The sequence below is a fragment of the Cydia pomonella genome, chromosome 6 (genome assembly GCF_033807575.1).
Source record: "Cydia pomonella isolate Wapato2018A chromosome 6, ilCydPomo1, whole genome shotgun sequence".
NCBI lineage: Eukaryota > Metazoa > Arthropoda > Insecta > Lepidoptera > Tortricidae > Cydia > Cydia pomonella.
The window spans coordinates 739,409-765,057 of NC_084708.1; the positions used below are offsets into that span (position 1 = coordinate 739,409).

The 25,649-nt window shown below is 37.6% G+C and overlaps 4 protein-coding genes across 5 annotated transcripts; 2 read left to right on the forward strand and 2 right to left on the reverse strand.

Moving 5' to 3' along the window:
- The first annotated feature begins 1,584 nt into the window (after window positions 1–1,584).
- On the forward strand, window positions 1,585–4,996 carry LOC133518674 (coiled-coil domain-containing protein 124). Its single transcript, XM_061852349.1, has 5 exons — window positions 1,585–1,747; window positions 1,900–2,062; window positions 2,339–2,521; window positions 3,590–3,696; window positions 4,145–4,996. Exons 2-5 carry the CDS (start codon window positions 1,904–1,906, stop codon window positions 4,332–4,334), a joined length of 639 nt encoding a protein of 212 aa, XP_061708333.1. The 5' UTR covers window positions 1,585–1,747; window positions 1,900–1,903; the 3' UTR covers window positions 4,335–4,996.
- Window positions 4,917–11,946, reverse strand: LOC133518670 (2-(3-amino-3-carboxypropyl)histidine synthase subunit 2). Its single transcript, XM_061852346.1, has 6 exons — window positions 11,742–11,946; window positions 11,518–11,630; window positions 9,361–9,578; window positions 8,102–8,308; window positions 6,366–6,619; window positions 4,917–5,425 (listed from the first exon to the last, which is right to left on the reverse strand). Exons 1-6 carry the CDS (start codon window positions 11,883–11,885, stop codon window positions 4,994–4,996), a joined length of 1,368 nt encoding a protein of 455 aa, XP_061708330.1. The 5' UTR covers window positions 11,886–11,946; the 3' UTR covers window positions 4,917–4,993.
- A 145-nt stretch (window positions 11,947–12,091) lies between these two features.
- Window positions 12,092–12,921, reverse strand: LOC133518634 (14 kDa phosphohistidine phosphatase-like). Of its 2 annotated transcripts, none has more exons than XM_061852315.1 (3): window positions 12,778–12,921; window positions 12,442–12,644; window positions 12,092–12,349 (listed from the first exon to the last, which is right to left on the reverse strand). In XM_061852315.1, the coding sequence occupies exons 1-3, from the start codon at window positions 12,854–12,856 to the stop codon at window positions 12,155–12,157; spliced, it is 477 nt and encodes a 158-aa protein (XP_061708299.1). In that variant the 5' UTR covers window positions 12,857–12,921; the 3' UTR covers window positions 12,092–12,154. The 2 variants fall into 2 exon arrangements, with proteins under 2 accessions (XP_061708299.1, XP_061708300.1); XM_061852316.1 differs by having other exon boundaries at window positions 12,442–12,641; window positions 12,778–12,896.
- A 372-nt stretch (window positions 12,922–13,293) lies between these two features.
- On the forward strand, window positions 13,294–21,107 carry LOC133518627 (uncharacterized protein C19orf47). The gene is made up of 6 exons (XM_061852303.1): window positions 13,294–13,424; window positions 13,658–13,829; window positions 14,476–14,597; window positions 15,388–15,484; window positions 17,140–17,210; window positions 17,333–21,107. The coding sequence occupies exons 1-6, from the start codon at window positions 13,397–13,399 to the stop codon at window positions 17,902–17,904; spliced, it is 1,062 nt and encodes a 353-aa protein (XP_061708287.1). The 5' UTR covers window positions 13,294–13,396; the 3' UTR covers window positions 17,905–21,107.
- Window positions 21,108–25,649: the final 4,542 nt, after the last annotated feature.

Consider the following 25,649-nt stretch of genomic DNA (forward strand, 5'->3'; position numbering starts at 1 on the left):
TCTGAATTTTACAATTTTATGTCAATTTTGCTTGCATCCAGGGTTGCCAGCTCCAAATTTTTTTTACCCCTAGAGCTCAACTTAAAAGCCCCTAAAACTGTACTATTGTTTTGGAAAACCCACTAAATAAAAAATAAAAGAAATTATACGTTTAATTAATTCTTTATTTGTGCATTTTCCAGAATTTCGTACATTAAATTGGCATTGTCAACCGGTTCGACACTTTTATGATCATACATAAGAACGGTAAATAGTTTTAACATTTTATTTGTTGGAGTTAATGTCACGCAAGATCCTAATCGCTGTAGTGTGAAGCGGACCATCATCACACTTTGCAGCATTTCAATGGATAATCTATTCCGCAGCTTATTTTTTACTATATTATATATAGACAACGCGCGTTATACCCTTGCATTTGAAATGGGAACTGTTATAAACGCCAACCCGCATTTTGCGAAACGTTTGCAGCCAGCAGCGTCGCGTCGTATACTTCAGAGTAAAAATCCGCTGATGTTGAAGTGTTTGACTACATTTTATTACTCAATTAGTCCCACTCAGATTCGATATCATTTTTGTTTCCGTAAATATGAGGTCGCTGAATGTGATTTAAAACTGGTTTTATGTCAGGTTTTACTTGAGACGTAACAACTTTTGGGTCTAAATTAGCAATTACTTTCAGGATTGATAAATTATCCGGCAGCCGTTTTTGTATCTGTTCTGCAAGGCAACATAAAAAGTTCTTGCATCTTTCGCTTACATCCAATAACGTGTGCGCACCCGTCGTACTCAAGTTTGCCATCAAATCCTAGAATACGCCACAGACCCAAAATAGAGCGCTAGAAGCTTATTTACACGATACTTTTGGTGGGGCCCAACACCTAGATCAAACTTATAGCCATAACAGACTACCGCACGTATGGAAGTACCCTGCCTCTCCCTGCTCCACCGTACTTGCTTTTTATTATTAATATTACGGACTTTCTATTTCTATACGTCTTCCGTATGAAATGACATGTGCAAACGAGACAGCTGTATGAATGTGTATAGCGACGTTCCGTTCACACAGGTCATTTCGTAAGGAAATCGGGTAAAAATTCCGTATGTATGTGGCCGGCCTAACACTGCACGACCCGACAAAGGGGCCCGACCATAAATGATGGTCTAAACCGCCTTTACAGCGACGAAATATCATACAACCACGTTACAAATCACTGTGTAGCTTAGATCGGAACGTTCAGCCCTGTATGTCCTTCTCAATCGCACTTGCGAATTCAAGCAACACAGAGTGGGATACACTATGGTATCGAGAACGTTTCATTTCCAGTATAGTATGTAGCTTCTCACATCGTGAACACTTTTAGAAAAATCCCTAAAAAAAACACTAAAAATACTTAGCCCCTAAAAAAACCACTGGCTGCTTTTTTCCCCCCTAAATTTAGTGGTAAAACCACTAAGTTGGCAACCCTGCTTGCATCTCTTTTTTTAGTATATGAAAACCAGAGATGCAGGCCGGAAGCTGAATATAACGAAGTGATGTTGTGCCATAGCTTTTCAAACAACTCGGCTAAATATCCTTGAATCCGAAACATAACAAACTCAGGTTTAGAAAAAACATACAATCAGTCAACATTACGCGAATTTTCCAAATTTTCTTGAAAATTCAGCTAAATAAATTTAAACAAAGCGAATTAAAGTGTCTTGTTTTGCGTAATATATAACAGTTCCGTAGTTTATATCAAATTCCTATGTAAGTTTCTTAACTAGGTTATTGCGAAGATAATTTTATCTACGTTGCTAGAGGTTACCTACCTACCTTTGGGTGTTTATATTTTTCTCGTATACTCTGGAAACCTTTTTTTGTATTTAAAGTGTTTTATAACGCTACATCATTGATTGCAGCACCATGCCAAAGAAGTTTGTTGGTGAAAACAGCAAGGCCGTGGCAGCTCGGCAACGCAAAGAGGATGCCAAGACTGAAAAAGATGCGAAACTCAAGAAGATGATCGAAGACGCGGCGTGGGAAGACAACGACGACAAACTTAAAAAGAAACAACAGAAAAAGGTGGGAATTTGCTCTTTCAGGTTGCTAAATTGATTTACTTAGAGATGACAAGTCAGTTGGACTTGGTGTGATTGTTTTGTAGCTCTGTCACGGCAATTTATAATCTCTGCTCTCAATATTTAACAGGTAAACTAAAATTTTCCTTTGATTGGCATGCAAATGTCAAGTACCAATTTTTTGGAATTTGGTACTACATTCCAATCTTGTTGAGACTATTTCATCTAATTAGAAAAAATAAAAAACTTATTAGAGTTATTATAAAATATTTTCATACAGGACGAACAAGAAAAGAAGCGTCTAGAGCAGCTGCAGAAGAAACAAGAAGCCAAAGCTCTTTTAGAAAAGGAGATGGAATCCATAAAGAGCACCCCAAAGGTTGCTCCCGCACCCAAGATCACACGCGCGCAGATTGCCAAGATCCAGGAGAAGAGTGTCAAACCAGAGCCTCCCAAGCCAGTGGTAACTTCTATACATTAACACACTTCTTATTTCACACTGCATTTGTGAACTATGGAAAAGAACGGGTTGTGAATAAAGTTGTGCAATACAATACTTTTTAACACACACAGTTTAGGTACATGTGTAGAAACATAAAGGGTATAGTGGGATAGTCTTTGAAAAATTGTCCCCAGCGTTTTTGGTTCGAAACTATAACCAAATGATGCCTTTTGAGGGGTTTCATCCCTCGGTTACCCCATGGGGGTTGAAATTACCAAACATTCAAATTCTTGTAAAAAAGCAAAAAGTTAAATTTGAAACAGCCTGTATAACAAGATGCTGATCATGGTACAAACACCATTATTTTTTTTAAAATATGAACCAACTTTAAATCTACATCATTCTTCTATTTTAAACTATGGCCTCCTACTCTGGGGGAACTCTGTTCATGTCGAGAAAGCTTTTAAACTACAAAAAAAATGCGTCCGCGCAATTGCAAATGCATGGATAACAGACAGTTGCAAACCCATTTTCAAGAAATATAATATTTTACGTTTAGCATGCATGTATATCAGAAAAGTTTGTCTGTTTGTCAAAGCTAATATGAAATATTTTAAGTTACGCTCTGATGTTTTTAAAGGAAATCAGCGAACACAGTACAAAAATCTGCTTTATCAACCTCCCTGTCATGCTGACATTTATAAGCGTAATGCATGCAATATAATTATTGAAATTTATAATAAGCTTCCTAATAATATCAAATTATTGTATGATTTAGAATTTAAGACAAAATTAAGGAGATGGCTTCAGGAACATTGTTTCTACTCTGTTAAGGAGTATCTGGACTTGTAAATAATTTTAATGGCTAAATATTGTTACTCACTATTTATAAGGACACCTTTGTAGATACATATTCTTGTGAATAAATTATTCTATTCTTTTCTATTCTATTCATATTAAAGTTTCATTGTACCCAAGAAGGAACATTACGAAATTTTAAGAAGATTTTAAGAATAATTTAAAGTGAACACTCACCAATTATATTGTTTTTATTATTTATTTGCTTATATTTTACTCTGTGTTTTGCAGCCTGCCCGAGTAGTCGTTGAGGAGCCTCCACTGGAGGAGAATCTCAACCGGATACAGTTGGACGGAGAGGTGGCACAGTCCGTGGATGAGGCTATATCTCTACTCAGGTAACAAATTAGTCACTCTCTCAGAGCTGTAGACCTTGCGAACCCACAGGTTCAGCAATTTTCCAAATTTCGAAAAACTGGTTTACCAGAAAAGTTCCTGATAATTGTGGAACCTGCTCTCAAAATTTTAGAATCCATTTAGATTTGGAACCTATATGATACGGAGCATAACTAGACAACTCATAGGTCATTAGCCGGGTCCACGCAGAGCGAGCATACGCGCGAGGCAATTTCCTCACGCACAAACCGGCCCATGTAGACGTGCCTCGGCCGAGGCGGCGCGCTCGGTCTGTGTGGACCCGCCTATTAAGGTAGTTTAGTTAAGTATATAATGTGGGACTTAGTCAATTTGTGTAATAATGTCCTATAATATTTATTTATTTATTATTTATATAACCTATGTCAACTGGCCTCAAACAAATGAATTAAAAATCAATAATTTTTTCAGTGATAAGGCAGAAATCGACAGGCATCCCGAGAAGAGGCTAAAGGCTGCCTACACCGCCTTCGAGGAAGTCACCATGCCGCGCCTGAAGGCGGAGAACCCCACGCTGCGCCTCTCCCAGCTCAAGCAGCTGCTCAGGAAAGAGTGGCTCAAGTCTCCGCAGAACCCGCTCAATCAGAAGATCAGTGCTTAGGTTGTGTTATTGAGCTAGTCATTTTGAGTGACACTAAAAGCACTCTGAAACTATTATAAAATAAAAATCCCCAATTTCATTAACTTGCACAATAAAAAATGTATGGGCTATGAAAAATCTTTTGCAGGCAAAAGTTGGCCATTAGACAAATCTTCACCTAGGTGAGATTACAAGCTCACAAAATTTAAATTACCTTATAGAGATTAAACCTAAAGCCCTACCTAAATTTATTAGAACATATAAGAGGATACGGGAGCTGAGATTTAAATATTTTAGGTGAATATATATCTGTCTCCTCTCCTAAAACTAGTGTGATAAGGACAACACCAGGTTAGACGAAAACCTGCGTAAAAATCTCAAATAACGATGTTTTGTACACTGTTTCCTCTGACTTAACCAAATGTAACGAAATTTTGAGATCTAAACAACACAACCATGCCAAGCCATGCCATGGGTGGCATGGACAGAACAACATGGAAATCCATAAAAGAGGCATATGTTCAGCTGAGAAGAGGAGTTGTCTCTTAAACACACCAAGGTTTCCTAACGTGTGCACAACGCTTAAAGAAACTCGTAAACCAATCTCTTACACATTATTTATTAAAAAGTCTATAGACTAAACCCTTTGTACTGTAAATAAGAAATATATTGATTACAAATCACTCGGGCTCATTACTGTACTGTAACGGTATGCCTTTCCTTCCCTGTTCTGCTAATTTCACTTCAGTCTCTCCCAGTTTCTGCTCCAACCCTTGCCAGGAGCGCTCTTGTAAATTCTGACCAATATTTTCTACTGCCCAGTTGGTCTTAGCCTCTAATTCCATGCCGTTTCCATCATGGTTCAGTTTGGTCTCTCTAATTTTTCCTGTTATCAAGCTTACATCTGTTAATTCTTTTACATGGTCGATATCACAGTAGTATTTCCTGCCGGGGAGTAGGTCTCCATAGTCGGTGACATGGGTGGTGAAGTAGGGCTCTCGGTTGGAGTTCAGAGCGACCTCTAGTTCAAATGGGTACACTATGGGCTTGTAGAAGTCGCGGTTGCTGTAGAGATCGTTTTCAGGGCAGGCAACCATTACGTAGATGTCAATCTGTAAAGAAGCAACGATTAATCTCTTGGAAAAATGACTTGCCCGTCAGAACAGTCTGCAATATGTTTTTCTGGTGTACGTTTTTGCGTGAGAAAATAAGTCTTATCGCTACTGGCTTTCTTGGATGGTCAGAAAGCTGCCAGATATTGGTCTTATTCAAGACCAAGACAAGAGAAGAAGATAAATAAGTTTTAGGCAAAAATTTCATTTTAGGTCCAAGCTTTTTTCGCTCACTGTACTTTTCTTTGCACAGGCAACTAATAATCATCGTGACAATTCTAACAAAGCCAAACACAATTAGTTTGCATTGTTACCACAGAATTCCCATGGCCACCTCCTGTCTCCATCGTCAGATCAGCTCCACGTCATCATAATATTGCATTGTCATCTGATTTAGGGTGGTATTTCAACTGTCCATCTTCCTGGACCAATGTGTTTGCGTCTGACATTTTGCTTGATGAGAGACTGAGACGCAATGCACATTGGACTAAGGACAGGTGGAATACCACCCTCACATGCGTTTGCAACATTTCAGCTCAATCGGAAATCGGGAACAGGGCAAGTTAAATAAAAGCTTAAAAAATACATACATACATACATACATATAATCACGCCTATTTCCCGAAGGGGTAGGCAGAGACCACGGTTTTCCACTTGCTACGATCCTGACATACCTCTTTCGCTTCCTTCACTTTCATGACATTCCTCATACACGCTCGTCGGTTTAGGGTGCTCTTGACCTGGCCTTTCTTCAGGATTTCCCCGATTTGATCAGAGAAAGTCCGCCGAGGTCTACCCCTTCCAGCTCCCTCTTCTACTTCTCCCTTATACACTCTCTTTGTTAACCTTCTTTCACTCATTCTTTCCACGCTTAAAAAATATGTATCTAAATCAGATATTTCCACTTGTTTTATCTACCTTTCCTCTACTAAAAACTTACCTCAGGAAAATTAGCCAATTTAGCAACGTTGGGCTTGCCAACAGACACGATATAACTTTTCTTGCCATTCACTTTGCACAGCTGCTTTAACCTCGTGATGATATCCTTGGTGCCGGCCGCCAGCTGGCACACGAGGACGCCGACCGCGGCGGCGTCCTTGCATCTCTCGACGAGGAAGCGGCGCCGCTTGAGCCAGCTGGTCTCGTCCATGCGGCACAGGGTTATGCCGGGGTCTAGGAGGTACCATTCTTTTGCTGTGGGATAAAAAGTTTTTTCTTTACGACATCGGTGGCAAAGGTGGAGTTACATGCGCGTTGCCGACCCTAAAACTCCGCACCCTGGTTGAGCTCTCGCAACCACTCACCGACAGGAACACAACACTGTGAGTAGGGTCTAGTGTTATTTGGCTGCGGTTTTCTGTAAGGTGGAGGTACTTCCCCAGTTGGGCTCTGCTCTAGATCTGGAATGACATCCACTGGCTGTGCCCTACCACACAAAGCGAGATGACATTCACAATGCCCATACCTCTCTTTTGGACGTAGTTTAAGGACGTACCCGGGTCCAAAGTAATAAATTAGTTTATAATATGACTATATGTTGTTTGAAATGACCTATCCTACAGAGACCGTGCGTGTCGGAGGGGCGAAAGTAAAAAGAATTCACGCTTCTAAGCAGGTGCTGCCCCCTACACTAAACGATAGCTCTATTTAGCGTAGTAGGCTTAAATTTAAAAATGGAAACATGACAATGCTTCGCGCCTATGGGTAGGCTTCTGTGCAGCGTCTACAGTTCATGCACGCGCTCCCTATTTATATTATGCTCAATGCTCTGCCTGCCGCAAATAATGTGGTGTGATAAACAGCGAGTGTTTTTGTTGATTTTAACTAACATGACTCAATTATGAGTCAGACTACTACTGGCCAGTTTTTTGTAAATATTGTCAATCGATCTTGATTTTCCTGAGGATCAAATGTCTATATATATGGGATTCGGAACTCGAAGCATTTAAGCAACACAAAAGTTAGAAATGAGAGTTAAGTCTGACGCTCGCACTGGATTATTGAAACGCCACTAACAAAATGATATTGTAATGTCGTAAACGTCACGTCACATTACATTAGTCTGTCCCACCTCTGTCCTAAATGTATGGAAGATCAAGAAAATTGCTATTATGACCGTGCTATTGCGTTTATCTATATAGTTATCATACAATTTATTTTTCAATAAAATGTAAGGAATCAAACGGTGCCATTTTCTTTTTATATGTAAAAAATAAAACTTTTTTTGAGACTGATGGAGTTCTGTTTTTAAATCTCAATAGGTCCTCAGGTTAGGCAGGCTGCTCAATAGGCAGGTAGGCTCATTTTCTATCAATTTAGCTAAATTTTGTTATAATATTCAACATGTTTCAAGTACCCAATTGTACCCAAAATTTTGAGTGAGTGTTTAGACGGTGCTTATCCTGCTCCCGTAAGCCAAGCATGTTACTATTGCCTGTAACCATGTTGGAAGATGAAGGACATGGAGGTAATCAATATTTCTCTCTAGTCTGTCTAGGATGCTTTCTCTCATCTGTACATGATACTGATAATTGAGTAGTGATGACCATTTTTGCAATGCTTAAGCATTAAACATTCTTAAAGTTCTCTCAATCTTACATTATTGGACACTAAACCTACTGCTAAGTACTGCACTTCAAAAGTATTTATAAGACTAAGGGAATTGGGAAATCTTACCAGCAACAGATATTGTATAATTAAACAATGTTTGTCCTTTTGAGCCCATGTAGATGCAGACACAATCCCTAAGGACATCACTAGCATGTGCCTGTCCACTTGCATCCCGGACCACTCTGCCCAGGAACCTGTGGTCCTGCTCTTCTATGGAGATATCAGCTATGTAGTGGCCGGGGTACTGTGTGAACCAGGCTTTTGTCAGGTTTTCTGTGGAAACAAAAAGCATTAAGATTGAAGTTATAGGAATGAAGAGCAAAGCGAATAAAAAGTAAACTAAAATAAGAAATGTACCAAATTTTTAAAGGACTCTTTTTAGGGTTCCGTACCCAAAGGGTAAAACGGGACCCTATTACTAAGACTCCGTTGTCCGTCCATCTGTCTGTCTGTCTGTTTTCAGACTGTATCTTATGAACCGTGATAGCTAGACAATATAAATTTTCACAGATGATCTATTTCTGTTGCTGCTATAAATAAATACTAAAAAGTTCGGACCCCTCGGTGGGAGAGTCCGACTCGCACTTGTCCAGCTTTTTTTTTAAAGTACTATCACGCTCCGCGATTGTTGAGCCTTTTAGTGTCCTAGCTGTGTGTGTGTGTGTGTGTGTGTGTGTGTGTGTGCGCGCGTGTCTGTGTGTGCGTGTGTCTGTGTGTGCGTGTGTGTGCGTGTGTCTGTGTGTGCGTGCGTGCGTGCGTGCGTGCGTGCGTGCGTGCGTGCGTGCGTGCGTGCGTGCGTGCGTGCGTGCGTGCGTGCGTGCGTGCGTGCGTGCGTGCTCTTTGACAGGCTTAAATAAATAATAGCAATCCTATGGACAAATAATTCTGAAAGTTAAGTAAGTTAAATAATTTTGTACATCAGCACATTTATTATTATTATTATTATTTGGTTTAAGACAGGCAGCTGATGCTGGTACGTCTAAATCAGAGTTCACTACACGATTTCACTGCTTAGATAGTCTGTCAAGATTGTTTTTAAATTGATTCACACTACAAGAGTTCACAACTTCAGAGGGTAATTTGTTCCAGGCATTTACTATTCGGTTTGCAATAAAGTTTTTGCTGATATTTGTTTTATGCTTTGTTGTTACTAGTTTAAGATAGTGTCCTCTTGTGCGCGTGTTTTGATTTCGAGTGAAGAGGTCGCTTAGTTCTGGACAGTCGTAGTATCCGTGAATTATTTTGAACGTCTCGATCAAGTCGCCACGTTCACGCCTTTTTTGTAGTGTTGACAGGCCCAGCTTGACCAATCTTTCCTCATTTACCTTTACAGTGATAAAACTCAGCATCATAAAACAGGCATAGTTTCTCATCATCAAAGCCGGAGTTTCCTCTCAGCAATGCCAATGCAGCTTCCACATTCAGATCTTTTTTAGGCAGCACTGTGAACACTGGAATGTTCCACTTGGAGAAACAGCAGTGGCCGTAGTGGATGACTGCATCTCCCTTCACATGCATGGCTGCTACCGTGTCTACGCAACAACTGGAATGGGAATGGAATTGTTGATGGAAATGTTTACATGCCTTTATTTATATAAACGCACTACAAGCTTCAATTAGTTTATTTATCTTTTATCCCTTTTTAGGGTTTGTAGTCAACTAGGAATTCTCAGAACCTAAAAAAGAGGAAGTGAAATAATCATTTTATTGATTATGCATTTTTTACAAATTGCTTAAGTCAAAATGACAGATTAAGACAAATGATTATTAGCTAATTGAGGCTTGTAGCTGTGAATAAGGGGGCTTGTCATATAAGTGGAAAAAGGCTGGTATTTTATAAAATATTAACAAATAACAATGCATCTATAGAACACGAGGCATTAACTGGAAAGCAGGAAATTGTGCAGATTGAAGGGCTTTGATGCATAAAGAAATGAGCTGTCTTGTGTAATGATGAAAAAAGTAGTGTAGTATTTTACTGTATGTACCATATAAAGTGTGCTATCATCAGAACAAATTTTAATGTTGAATTTGAATAGATCACATAACTGGAAATACAAAGCATAATTCTAACTTTTTCATCAATATTGAATATAAACATGTAACAATTAAAGGCATTAAATAAAGTGCAGTTACTATCAGACATATAGGAGTAGACAAGGTGGTTATAAATATCTGAACAAAGCTTATATTACAGGATATTCTGTGTGGCACTAACCTGAGCAGGGTAAAGCATTTTAAATATCTGGGTCACTGGGTGACTGAGGATCTCTGTGACAACATGGACATCGAAAGGGAGAGACGGGCGCTGTCCGTTCGCTGCAACATGTTGGCCCGTAGGTTTTCAGGGTGCACGAAGGAAGTCAAAGTAACCCTATTTAGGGCATACTGCCAGTGTTTCTACACCTGTAACCTGTGGGTCAATTATGTGCAGAGGACGTACAGCGCTTTGCGAGTGCAATATAATGATGCCTTCAGGATTTTGCTCGGTCTTCGACGGAGGTGCAGTGCTTCGGGCATGTTTGCGGAGGCAAGTGTTGATGGCTTTCATGCGATTATAAGAAAGCGCTGTGCCTCCTTACTTGATAGGTTGTTAGGGAGTCCGAACAGCATCCTGAAGGTGTTTGCCAGGAGGTGGGACTCACCGATGATGCGTAGATGGATCAGTCTGCACTCCAGTTTCGTAAATTATGAGTGTTAGTTATAAGATTATTTAATTCAATTTAAATGCTTATTATTTTATTTCTGTTCATTATTATATTATGATTTTTTTATTAATTTAAATTTTTTGCCAGTGAAGAATTTGTACTGAATAATATAATTATAATTATTGCAATTTGATTAGTTTTTAGATGTATAATTAATGCTGATATGTCTGAATTATTTTTAATGAAATGATTTATATATTGTAATTAATGCTGACATGTTTGAATTATTTTAATGAATTGATTTTTATATTTTAATTGGTGCTGACATGTTTGAATTATTATTATTATTTTTTACTTGTTTATTTTTTCATATCACATTTTATCATATCAAAGTGTACGTATTGCTCACCCGGTATTGTATAGTCCTAGCCCTAAGTATACGTGTTGCATGGTAGATTATAGGAAATTGTAATAGTCATAGTCATAGTTTAACATTATTATTTAAGTCTGTTACTAACACTTATATGGGCTATGCCTGAATTAAACGATTATTTAATTTAATTTAATTTAATTTTAATACAGATGTAAACTAACTAATTGAAAAGGAAAGTGGCTCAGCTAATGTCTGCTCCAAAATGCCTTGGGGCACAGCAGATGATGATGTTACAGTGCATGTTCGTTCAGATATTTTTGAACACCTTGGCCGCTCCGTTTAATCTGATGGCTCCTGTGTACCATCATCTACACAAGTAATAAATTATGGATAAATGTAAAGTTTGTTACAAACACATAAAACATACAGTAATTAGAGTATTGCAATTAGTAGTTTATTACCTTGCATATGACGTGTCCCCGAGAATGTACAAGTCAACATCAACTCTGTTCTTTATTTCTTCATAAATCTTAACACTGACACCCAGTAACTCATCTGGAAACTGCAGGCATACCTACAAAACTATCATTTAGTCTCTATTGCACAGGAGAAAATCTACCTAATGTAAAAGCACTGGTCGAAGAGAAACTGTCGATTATTTATGTGTTTTCTCACGTTTGCTTACCCTTTCATATTTGTTGTCCTCAATCCATTTGCATGTTGGAATGATATCAAACTGCGACACCACATCGTCGATGTGTCCATCGCCATTTCTTACTTCAATTTCTCTTTCAATGCAGATTTTCCCGTCTGTTGTAAAGTTAGCCATTATTTATAAAAAATAATAATACGAATACACACAAACACAACCTCAACTTGATCTCAAAGTGACGGCTAAAACGTAGTGATTATATGCTCTTTGGTGACGGCTGTCATAGGCTCCTAAGCACAGATAAGATACGATCGATAACATTACTAAACAATATAAGGATAGCCAACATTACAAAAGTAAAATGATAAAAAATACATAAAGAGTAAGATTTCAGAGATTTTTATTAAATAAATGTAACAAATAATACAAATAACAGGATTCATGCCCTAATACCCTTCATCACTAATTGTAATGGTGTATGAAGGGTAAGCATCCTTGATAAGTTTTGCAGTTTCTTCATGGTCTGCTTTGCCATAGCCTTGTGAGTAGCCATAAATATGAATCTTCTTATTATCAGGCTCATGAGAAATTCTGCCTCCTCCCAAAGGTTCACAATCTAGTGGTTGAAGCTTTTCTTGGACCTGAAACAAAGATTAACACAGTGGAGTATAGCTTAATAAATTTAGATGCTTACAAGTGTTATGTTTAAACTGTATTATTTGTTCTAGTTTACCTCATCATAGATATCTGAATGGTAGTTGCACCTTTGGTAGCCTCTTACGATTGTGATAGAAGGCTCTTGATTGTTTTGTGCCTTATCATACACTTTGATCAAAATGTATTTAAATACACCGGTAGGATCTATGTCCACCTTTGGTACAGCTGCTAACGATGCGGTTGACATCCTTCTAGCTGGTCTTAGTAGTTTCGGTTCTGCTGAAGTAATTGTATAGTGGGGTTAGAATAGCAACTGTAAGAACTCGGTGTGTAGAGGTTAGGATATAAAAAAATCATTTTCAGAAATATAAGTGAGAAACAAAAGCGTTAGCAGAAGAAATGGTTGACTTACCAGGCGTTAACAATTTGATTTGGTTAGAAAGTAGAAAGGGAATCTTAAATTTTGTTAAATAATGCGAAGGTATCTTCATCCGTGAAAAATACGAGATTTTTTATGTTTTGACAGGTAAATTATCTTAATAGAACGGAACGTTATTAAAAATGCTTTACTTATTGACGTAATTACATGTTTACTTACCCAATAGTCTGAATTGTTTTTTTTTTTCAAAGTTTAATAAAATAATATACATATTTGTGGCTGAAAAATTATGTTCTATTTTCTTTGTTCATAATATTTTTTCCAAAATCATTGTATGTTTTCTGCATATAACGGAAAAACAAAATATTTGGCGAGTAATAAACATAAGCGTCCTCAATAGTGTCAAAATGTAGTTAAGCTAAATATACTCTTATATCGCTGTATTATAGTCGTTTTTACATTAGTTTGTTTCTTGTAATGTTTTGCTAAGATAGCGCTATTCGCGTCTATAATGCCGAAAAGAAAAAAAAAAACAATAACTCAAAAATAAAAATGGCTGCAGCTGGTTGGTAGTGAGAGTGACTTATGTTTTAAAAAAGCTTTAGCAAAGCTCTAGGTATTTGTTGTTAAAATTATTGTTACTCCACTAGCCATGAATAAAATGGATTCAACACTTACAAGTAAGTGTTTGTTTACCATCTATTTTATGTCTAAATAAGTTCTTACCAAAAAATAGTTGGCAAGGCCGTATCGTATTACTCATTGTGGTTTTATTTACATTATGCTATTTAATTAGATGTTTTACAATTGTTTATCCAAGTTTCACGTATGACCGGAGTCGCACATTGAAATTACAGCTTTTTGTTTTTACATTTACATGTGGTGTTTTCTTGAGTGAATTTTGGTGATTTAGGTATGTGGGTGAGTTTCTTCACGGCCGCGGGGATCCCGTCGGACGTGTCGGCGTCGTACGCGCTGACATTCGCGGAGAACCGTATCCAGAACGACATGCTGCTGGACCTGAACAAGGAGTATTTGAGAGACATGGGCATTACTAGGATGGGGGATGTCATTGCTATACTACGGTAAGTAGGTACAATTTGTACTTAAACTTGTTACTGAAATAATGAATTATTCAATCATCAATTCAGCAATTGTAATGATGAATATATTCATTATTCAACTTAAAATGTTGTAGCATTTTTAGTTGAATAGCCATTAATTATTTTAGTATTATGTTTTTTTTTATTAGTAAGATGAGAGCATCTGCTTGTTTGGTAGGCACAAGTATCTGTTTTAAATCATGGATGTTTTCTATGGTTACACTATCAGTTAAATTAAACACAGAACAAACAAAAAAATACTTATTACATAAACCTACATCTAAGTCACTCCTAATAACATTTACCTTACGAAAAGGAGACTGCCCGCCAGTAACTCTATGAGGCCTCCACCTAGGCTAGGATAGGAGGGTCACTTGGGCCAATCACATTAAAGCAAAGAAAAATGAAGCCAGCATACAATCTAAGCGCTTACTATGGCTAATAGGAAGACAGTCCCCTCCGACGCTATTGCTCTCAGAACAATATCTTGTTCATCAATTAGCTTACCATCAGGCGATTTGTCTCTTTGTTTGTCTCCTATATCATAAAAAAGGTGCTATATTTGCTTTTTGTCATTCTTAAAGTAAATACTTAATTTACAGGTGCTATAAAAAATTCTCATCCACAGACACGCAAAGCAGGTGCATGAGAGCCTGGCACGGGACAAGGTGCTTGGCAGCACTGTCAATGTGGTCCCCGTGGCCGCCATAACTGGCCGGGCTACAATCACACAGAACAAGCCGTCTTCCCGTGAGTCACTAATATAATATTTTCTCTATCTTGTGGTTCACAGTAGGAATACAAACTACCTACTACGATGATCATTATTACATGAAACAGAGTCATTTTTGTTTGGTTTCTTTCAATTTTAAAACAATTCAAATTCAATTCTATTTTCTAATACCATCAGTACAATTTCAATAAAGAAAAGAAAAGCTAAATTGCGATTACACTTTTTGGACACATAGAAATTGAGCCATGACTCTGTTGAGCTCTAAAATGAACCCTACCATAAATCAATTGGGCTTTTTTTTTAAATTTTCATATATTTTGTAGGTAATTGCGTGACATGATATAACACTGGTAGCAGGCAGGGCAACTTTTCTGCTAGAATGAATGGTGGGAGTTGAGATGTTAAAGGATCTCAAACAAAAAATAGCATTAAAAGAAATTAAGAGACAAAATGATTTTTGATTAAAGCAAAATGAAATTTTAATTAGTATAAAGATGTGTGAACAATATCTATAAAATGAGTCTTGAAGTCGCGAGTTAGTCTTTCCCAAGACAGTGAGTTTTTAATTTTTTCTTTCATTTCAAAGCAAAATTTAACTGCCAAGAAATATTGTTTAAATCTGTTAAATAAAAACAATAAATTTATTTGGTTAATTTCTTTTCATAATATAAGTGATACACACTCTTAATCTCGTATTTCATGACTCAAAAAGGTTTCACGAAAAATTTAATAAATGTAAATAAGTGTGAGCAAATTCCGTTCTATAGTAAATAAGTTTAAAATAGTGATGCGTAATTTGTGCCGCAGCCGCGAGCCGCATACTGGAGCACTACACGCGCAACGGCCGGGAGGCGCCCGCGGCCGCGGCGCCCGCGCACCACTACAAGCGCAAGACTGACGAGGGGTGAGTCTCCTTACTGCATACACACACTTTATGAGCGTTTACCAACAGCGAACTCAAATACATAGGTGTAATTTTACTTGCCATATTGACAATTATAAATATTGAAATTTACGAGGGTTGATTGAAAAATTCGCGGCCTGGCTAATTCAAAAAAAAAAAACTTTTTTCTTTTTTCTGCCGCCATTTTGAACTGTCATTATACTCATTATTCAACTGTCTTCCCGCGAAATTTCAATTGGCGTCTATATTTAAAAGCGATTAAATAATAAATAAATATAATGGAGAAATTACGAGCAGCATGCTGTGATTAAATACCTGCATAAAAAAGGATTGACACCGAAGCAAATTTATGATGATATGCAAAGTACATTAGGGCAATCCTGTCCATCATATACGATGGTGAAAAAATGGGCAGCTGAATTCAAGCGTGGACGAGATAGTATCGCAGATGACCCTCGTCCCGGGAGGCCAACAACGGTGACTAACACGGACAATGTGGCAATTATATGCGAAATGATAATGAAAGACCGGCGATTAAAGGTGCGGGAAATAGCTGACATCGTAGGCATCTCTTATGAAAGAACTTAAAATATTATAGTAACGAATTAGGTTTTTCCAAGGTGTCGGCGAGATGGGTCCCGAGGCTTCTTTCAGTGGAACAAAAAATCGCTCGCCGTACATTAGTTCACGTGAATGGGTGAATGTCTAGACCTGTATGAAGCCGATACTCAAGACTTTTTGGACAGATTTGTAACTATGGACGAGACGTGGGTCCACCACTATACACCAGAGACCAAACAGCAATAAATTCCGACTATTATTGCGAGTTATTACGCAGATTACGCGAGGCTCTGAAGATAAAAAGACCTGGAATGTTGACAAAGAAAGTTATCTTCCACCAGGACAATGCACGTGTTCACACGTCACTAAAATCGATGGCGGAGATTGCCAAATGTGGCTTTGAATTATTGCCCCACCCACCCTATTCAACCGATTTAGCACCATCGGACTTTCATCTGTTCCCCAATTTAAAAAAACATATGGGTGGTATGAAATTTTCAAGCAACGCCGAGGTCCAAGCTGAGGTGGATGCCTATTTTTAAAGGTCTCGAGGAAAGCTTCTTCAAAAGTGATGTAATGGCTCTGGAATCCAGATGGAACAAGTGCATTCAACTCGACGGGGACTATGTAGAAAAAAAAAAACCTCGATTTGTTTTTAATATTCAGGCCGCGAATTTTTCAATCCACCCTCGTATATATAAACATTTATCACAATATGATATGTAGCGAGCACTGAAAGTAGTACGCGAGTGGCGTGCATAGTGCTATGAGATCTTTAGACACCATTATCATGTACAATCACGTTTAAAAATATCGATCCGGACAGTGCCAAAAATATGTATACATTACTTTAATATATGGTCAATAAGGTGGTGTATACATATTTTTGGCACTTTGTTCGAATCGATATTTTTAGACGTGACTACCATGTTTCAGGGCTAGCTTTCTGTATCTATATAACATAAAGGCCCGTACAGACGCGACAATCAAATTGATTCTCTTGAGTATCAGCGAGCTAATTACATTGAGCGAAAAATTGTTCGTCTTTTTACTAGAAATTTACGAAGTTAATTTGTTCCTCCTTTTTATTTCAGGACAGAGACAGTAGACGTAAAGAAATCCCGTCTTATCAGATTCGCATCACCGCAACCAGCCGCCAAAGAAGGTAATTAATTTCAAAACATCAATGCTTCATCATCTCGTTAAACCGTTACTAAATCGCACCATGCTTGTCAAATTGATTTCCTCATTGTAAAATATTGACTCTGACCTTCAATTATTTTTTAGTTACACAAACAAAAACAGTGTTCGCAAGACTTGGGCAGACCGATGAAGCAGCGCCAAGGCTCAAACTCGTCAAACCCACTGCTGAAGCCCCTAAGGATGTCAAACCCATCTTCGCTCGCCTCGGATCCAAAGCCGACTCTGAACCAATTTTGCCTGTACAAAAAGATGCTTTGAAATATGAGGGTATACTGAAAAGCCCACCCACTGCGAAAACTGTAACTATCACTACCTCTAAGAATAGCGTTCGGAGAATAGCTTGCACTATGAGAGCCGATGAGCAGCCAATAAGCGTCAAAGAAAAACTAGCTGTACCAAAATCTAAATCAGTGAAGTTCTCAAATCATGTGGAATATAAAGAAATAGAAGCGGTACAGAATGCACAAGCTAGAGTAGTGCAGAAAACTCAGCCGAAGCAGACAGTTTTCAACAAACCGGAGAGGCGGTTGTCAATGCCCGTAGTTGACAATAGTGTCAAGGCCCGCTTGGGTATGAAGAACGTCGCCAACCAGGATCCAGTCAAGAATAATAACATTATGATAACTAAGAATGTGTTTAAGAGGTTAGGTGTGTAGTGCAGTGAATATTGAAATTGGTGCTTAACAGTTATTTTGATTGAAGTGTAAGTTTGGTTGGTAGATTGCGGATGAAAACCTGCAGTGTAAGATTCTCGTATGTTCTGTTTTCGGTGAAAGCAGCACATGATACAATTACATGCAAATGCTTGGTGATTCGGCCTTGCCGTCATCGGCTTTCCGTGCGGTTCATTTCAGTTTTCCTCTGAACCTTTATAAGAACGCGAACGTTTTGAGAACTTTATTGTAACCTAAAAAAACCGGTTTATACGACAAGCGACGAAACGGACAACCGGCCTGGTGGTGTGCCTCGTAAACATAGACACCGACATTGAAAGAAACCGGTTTTTATTGCTCTAAACCGGTTAATTTGATAATAACTGAAAAACCGGTTTAAAAGTAACGGTTTTTCGAGTGAAACCGAAATTAAAAGGTTTTGCGCCAAGTACATGATAACGGTTTGGAAATTTAACCGGTTTCCCAGCCTTGGCTGTGAAGAGGAATGGAATTACTAAACTACCCTGACTAGAAATCGTGTTTTAGGTATCAGGGAAATTTCTGTAAATCCTGTATTTCTATTTGTCCTCGCCCCACGTGACCTTCGCCACACATGAGCCGGGGACATATGGGAATGATTAATATGAATGGTTGATATCAATGATAATACACGAAATCAAGTCTTTAGCACTGAAAGTGTAATATTTCTATCAATTGACCAAAAATAGAGCTCCGTTAATATTGTACAATCTCAATATTCTCAATCTGTACAGGGTATTTATTTAATCACCTGCAATGATTTACGGGGTGAATATATAGGTCATACTGAGCAACTTTTACTATGGAACCAACCACACGAAATCGAGAAAAAAAATACAGTTTCATACATTTTGGCTGTCTGACTCTGACCTTGACATTTTGTATGGGAGAGAAAAAAAAAAATTTCCCGTTTTATTGGTTGAGTCCATAGTAAAAGTTGCTCAGTATGACCTATATATTTACCCTATAAATCATTGCAGGTGACTAAATTGAGAGTGTCTCCTTTTAGATAGCACAATATTAAAGCACTTTTTTAGTTCAATAGGTACGAAAACCAATTTCAATTTTAAACTGGTCAGATTAGACGTCGAAATTGTACCGTCTAGATTTTTATTAATTAATTGATTTACGTAAGTTACGTATAATTATTGTCTAGGATAAATCTCCTAGTCTTTGTGATAAAATAAGTTAGTCTATGTTTTGCATTTGTGGAAAATTGTTTTTTTTTTTTTTTTAATTTAGTGTATTACTATAGTTTAAGGTTTAGTTTCTATTAACAATAATGAGATCGTAACTTATTTTCTTCTCCCATGTTTTTCTTATCTAATATTTTTCTTTTCTTTATAGGTATGTACAATTTGAATCTCTTTATAAAAAATATTGTATCGATATTTAAAGTTACATACAAAGGGACAAAAATATGTACACACTACTTTAATATATAGGCAATAAGGTCGTATATACATATTTTTGGCACTTTGTCCGTATCGATTTGTAATACCTTGAATGTACACCTAAAACATTGTGTCTATATTTGATAGAATTAGGAATTTCAGAAAAAAAGTTTGTTTTATTGTTACCGATAACGATAGGAGATATTTGTTCCGAATATTGCTTTCTATTTGTAAACCATGTTTGTATGTGGCTTTCCATAGTGAAGGGTCCTTTTTCATGTGCACCCTTCTCTAATGGAAAGCCACACATCTGTATATAGATTCCATAAACCGAGGTATGTATTAAAGTTCACTTGAGTTTTATATGTTTGCTAAAGTTCTTTAATATATTGTGGGTAATAATAATGCACCCTTAATATTTCAGCTACTTTCTCAGTTTATAACAGCTCTGGTTAGGTTAGTTTTTCGTTATAACAAATGTAAAAATATCAGCAGATGAGATGAATGAAAAGTTGTGAGTTGTAAGTTCTGAATGCATAAGTTTTATGATATCAGTGCTGTTCAACGTGTTCACGACGAACGAGAAAGATTTTAATTTTACCGTATGTTCCTGATCAATTGATCATATTTAAAAACTAAATGTCCTATAAACTTTTCTGGAAATCGCCCAGTTTCAGAGTAATATCAATTTAAAAAAAAAAATTTTTTTGTTACTTAGTGTAAGTCGCCTTTATGATGGCCATAAATATCGTTAATGACATAATGACACATCAAAAAGTGACAAGTAATTACAAAACATAGGTCTTACGAAAATAAGTAACAATTCATTTTAAGTAATAATTTTACCGACAACATTTGCTTTTTATGTACATTACATTAAAAAATGCAAAAAATAAGAAAATATTTGTTTGTTTGCGAAATTAAGTTAATTTTAACTCGTATTATATATTTCGTTTTTTTGGCCCCAGAAATGCGCGGTTAAAATCTTTCGGGTTCCTCGTGAGCACCTTGTACAGTCGCTATCAGATATATCAGAGCGGCCGAGGTGCTCAGAAATATCTCAACACGCACTCTGACGCCTTGACAATAGAGGCGTGTTCAGATATTTGTGAGCGCCTCGGCCGCTTCGATATATCTGATGGCGACTCTTCTTCTTCCTAGCGTTTTCCCGGCATATTGCCACGGCTCATGGGAGCCTGGGGTCCGCTTGACAACTAATCTGATCTAACCTGACTAATCTGATGGCGACTATCACAGAAATATCTGAACAAATTGAACACGGTATATTGTTAAACGTCTCGTATTTAGTCTTCAAGCAAGTCGGAACACAAACCCGGACTTTGTTAGGAAATTTCAAAAAATGAAAAGTTAGTTTTTTTTTTATGGTAGAGGAGGCAAACGAGCAGACGGATCACCTGATGGTAAGCGATTACCGCCGCCCATGGACACCTGCAACACCAGAGGGGTTGTAAGTGCGTGAACGTGTAGTTGAACGTGGAATATTTTTAAACAAGTAATCAAATGTTACCTATCCATATTATTTGTTAGAAAAGTTGTAAATATTAACTTGTACAATGTTATTGTAAAAGTTTGTGACCAGCTATCTGCTGCCGTTTATTTTGAATTTTACATTAGTAAGTACTGAATTGGAAATGTACAATGTAAATGTACAGCTACTAGGTGTAATGTTTGACAGGAGGTTAGGTGTAAGGTTTACTGAGAGGACATTTTGTAAATACCTAGTTTGATTATGAATAAATTAATAAAATGTTACATATTTTGTTTTATCTCAAACCGTCAAATTAAACCTTTACACTCCAAGAACGCCTAAAATGTTTTTTTTTTTTTTCACTTTAACGAACACGTGGGCGTTGGAGGGTTTGCCACCTAGTGGCCTAAATCTTCTTCGCGTTGTCCCGGCATTTTGCCACGGCTCATGGGAGCCTGGGGTCCGCTTGACAAGTAGTCACTAGTTTTTACGATAGCGACTGCCATCTGCACTACCAACCCAGAGGGCAAATTAGGCCTTGTTGGGATTAATCCGGTTTCCTCACGATGTTTTCCTTCATCGAAAAGCGACTAGTAAATATCAAATGATATTTCGTACATAAGTTCCGCAAAACTCATTGGTATGAGCCGGGGTTTGAACCCGCGACCTTCGGATTGCAAGTCGCACGCTCTTACCGGTAGGCCACCAGCGCTTCATTATAGGGAAGTAGACATGGCTATTTGTACGGTCGAGGAAACTGATTATTTAGCAGTTTGCGGTTCACTTTACATTGGACAGCTCATGGCATAAGTATGTACAACCAAACTTACTTGAACCGCAAGTTGCTAAAGAATCAATTTCCTCGACCGTACTTATATGATAATAAGTTACCTGAATAACCTGGATACATAGCTCTCCGAACAACTGGCCGGAGAAAACACCAAATCGGGAGTCGTGGAAATCTAGGGGAAAGGCCTTGGCCCAGCAGCGGGACACTAACAGGCTAGGATAAAAAAAAATAAGTTGTGCAGGAGGTATAGGAAAATTTGTTAATATATTTTCAGTACATATGGTACTTTTCTGCACTAGTGCGTAAATTAGCACATTATGTAACTATGTTCAAAATTTAAGGGGCAATATTTACTGTAAAAGGTTGTACGATACATGTTGGAATAAGTAATTTCCTATTTTTCGCTTAAAACCTAATAATTTCTAAATTTAAATCTTATAAATAGATTTTTATCTATGTATAAGAGTGAGCACTCTAAGCTTTCTATTTCTCCATGCCTAAATCGAAAACAAACTTCATAAACTTGTCATTGATACTTCGCGGCAATAAATAGGTGGCTCCTGTGCTGCCCCCTACAGTTCATGTACGCTCCCTTTACTTTTAATGATTTACTTTCCTGGTGGTACTACTTGTATTAAGCTTCTGTACCCCTAGTGTAAATAAATTCGATTTTGAAACGTGACGTACGCGTTTGCGTTTAGTCTCATTTTGTATTGGATTTAGAAAGAGCGCGCCAAGCGGGACGTTTTGGAAACTCAAAATCCTATACAAAATGAGACTTAACGCAAACGCGTTCGTCACGTTATCGATGTCGATAAAATTTACACTAGGGGTACTGGTCTATGTTTTAAAGTTTAGACAAGACAAAACTTCAATGAGAAAATTATTTTAATAATTGTTTTATCAGATTAGGTACTGCCAGAGTGCCAGTTAAATAAATTTATATTATATGTAGGCTTAGGACTTTTGGTAGCATTCGCATACCGTGGTTCTAGAATCCATGGAGTCGCAAAATTTTATTTCTTAAAGTCAAAGTAAATATTACATGTATATTTATATGTAAAAATTACGTAAATGCTAGTAAATAGAATAAACGATTGGGGTATGGGATAGGAGGGTCGTTTTGGAACATACAATTTTTTTTCTTTTACTATCGTTAAGAATGTGTTTAAAAAATTATGTTTCGTTAGATACAGTTTAATAAAATATTGGGGTTCTTCAGTATATCTCGGTAAAATTGATCGGAGAATAGAAGTGAACATAACACTCTCATTCTTTACGATGGTAAAAGCGAAAATATTTTTTTCATCAAAAAATGTCTGTCTCAAAATCGACCCCCTACCGCATACCCCAACCGTTTATTGAGTTTACCAGCATTAAGTAACTTAATTTTTACACACAATCCACAACAATATATATTACATGTAATATTTACTTTGATTTTGAAAAAAAAAATGGTTTGCGACTCTTTAGATTTTAGAACCACGGTATGCTACCAAAAGTCCTAAGCCTTAATTGTTTAGTGACCCATGTTGCGTTTTAATATTTAATTAAAATTGATAGAGAATGATCAAAATATCATAACAAAGACGAAAAAAAGTAAAAAACCACCTTACAGCCATTTAAAAAAGTTCAAAATCTTACAACAGGTTTATACAGGCTGGGTAAATGAATAATGCATTAGTTTTTTAAAATTAATCAATCAATTTTTGTATGTTTAAATAAAAAAGTATAGTTAGAATTTGAGATAATAAAATAAATTTTACATTTTTATATGGCTGTAGCCGATGAAGCGCTGGTGGCCTAGCGGTAAGAGCGTGCGACTTGCAATCCGGAGGTCGCGGGTTCAAACCCCGGCTCGTACCAATGAGTTTTTCGGAACTTATGTACGAAATATCATTTGATATTTACCAGTCGCTTTTCGGTGAAGGAAAACATCGTGAGGAAACCGGACTAATCCCAACAAGGCCTAGTTTATCCTCTGGGTTGGAAGGTCTGATGGCAGTCGCTTTCGTAAAAACTAGTGCCTACGCCAAATCTTGGGATTAGTTGTCAAGCGGACTCCAGGCTCCCATGAGCCGTGGCAAATGCCGGGACAACGCGAAGAAGAAGAAGATATGGCTGTAGCCGATCAAATCATAAAATGCGCCGTAAAGTTGTTCTGAACAACCCCAAAGCCGTAGCTCGTTTACGCGCCGAGTTCCTTGCATCCGCTCTCACAGACGCTCTCACCCGTTCGATGTTTTCATTGTTTCACCGAGCACGTCCTTGACATCGAGATTTTAGTGACGATCCGATTCAGTAGCCTCAACTCTGTCCATTGTTTGATTAGATTAATTTAAATTTGTGCGTGCTGAAAACGCTGACGAACAATCACATAAGAAGGAATGTTTTCAAAAAAGGTTCGGATGCAAAACGCTCGCTATTTTCCCGTGTAAGGCACCATTTTGAATATTTTTTACAAGCTTTCTATTTTATTTAAAAAAAAAAAAAAAATATATATATATATATCTAGATTGTCTGGAAGAGATCGCTTCTTAGCGATAAGACCGCCTGTTGTTACCTAACTTTTACGTGTTTTTTCATTTCCTGACTATTTTTAAATGTATGGTGCACAATAAAGAATATTTACTTACTTATTATTATTTTATTAACTTGCAATTACCTATGTATATACGGGTCAAATCTTGCAAGTTAAATTTGACCCACTTCCCGGTTTCCGATGAAGATGAATTGCATACATATGTAAGTCGGGTGACAATGCAATATTATGGTACCATCGAGCTGATCTGATGATGGAGGCAAGGTGACCATAGGAACTCTGTGATAAAACAACGCAACCTAATTGTGTTTGGGGTTTTTAGAAGTGTCTCGATGAGTATTGGTAGTCAGCGATAAAAGCTTGTACCAAAAATGAAATTTTTGTCTGAAACTTATTCTTTTGAATGACACCTTTCTCATTTGTCTAGATTGTATATTTAACGAACGAGACGAATAAAGAGAATTTATCACTGGCCCACCCTGTATAACGTTTTGGTTTCGCCTCCTTCCAGCAGCTTTCCAAGCTCAGCTTACGCCTGGTTACAGCTTCTGATTGTCGATATGATCATTGAACAATAAACAAACACGTATCAACATTTTATAACTAAGTATTCCCAAGTCCAATTATGTCTCGGCTCTAATTTAGACCTTATTATATCGTTAATAAGGTCGACTTTTGCAGAAGTCCGTTTTGTAAAGCAGTGTACTTTCTCATGGTACGGTGTCTGTCCAGGGCTAGCGTGAAGGCTAGATTACTCGGCGAAGCACTGACCGTGAAGGAAAGCAGCGGGTCGGGAAAGTGATCCCGTATGTGCAATCATTCAACTGGGAAAAAATACAGTCTAAGCTAACTCTGCACCAAAGATACATTGATTGAGTAAGATGCGACTCGACGACCGGTCTGGCCTAGTGGGTAGTGAAGGGTCACTAGGCAGGGGCCTATGAAGCTGATGGTCCCGGGTTCAAATCCTGGTAAGAGCATATATTTGTGTGATAAACACGTACCTACAACACAAGCCTTATTGTGCTTACTGTGGGACTCAGTCAATTTGAGTAATAAAGTCCTATAATATTTATTAAAAAAAAATGTAAATCATAAGATGCGTAAAATCTAACACAGTTATACTGCTTCGAATTTGACAAGTAAACGAGAGGGCGCTGTACTGCGCCATTTGTGTTGCGGTCACTGAATTGTCAAACGTCAACTTTTGATGTCAAACTAAGGGCTACGTTACGGAAGGTAGAGGCAAGGAACAGAATCTCCATATACCAGAAAGTGTCCAACAAAAAACCATAAATAGGTGGCGCTACAATACCTAGAATACTTGAGAAAAAAATCTAGTCATAGACAGCGCTCTTCACGCCGTCAATATTGCCTAGGATCTTAGCTACTCTAGCGCTACTCTGGAGAGATTTGGAACAATTCTGCCTAAGGAGTTTCTGTTCCTTGCCTCTACCTTCCATAGGCTACGTTTTTTCTTAGACTACCTCTCTA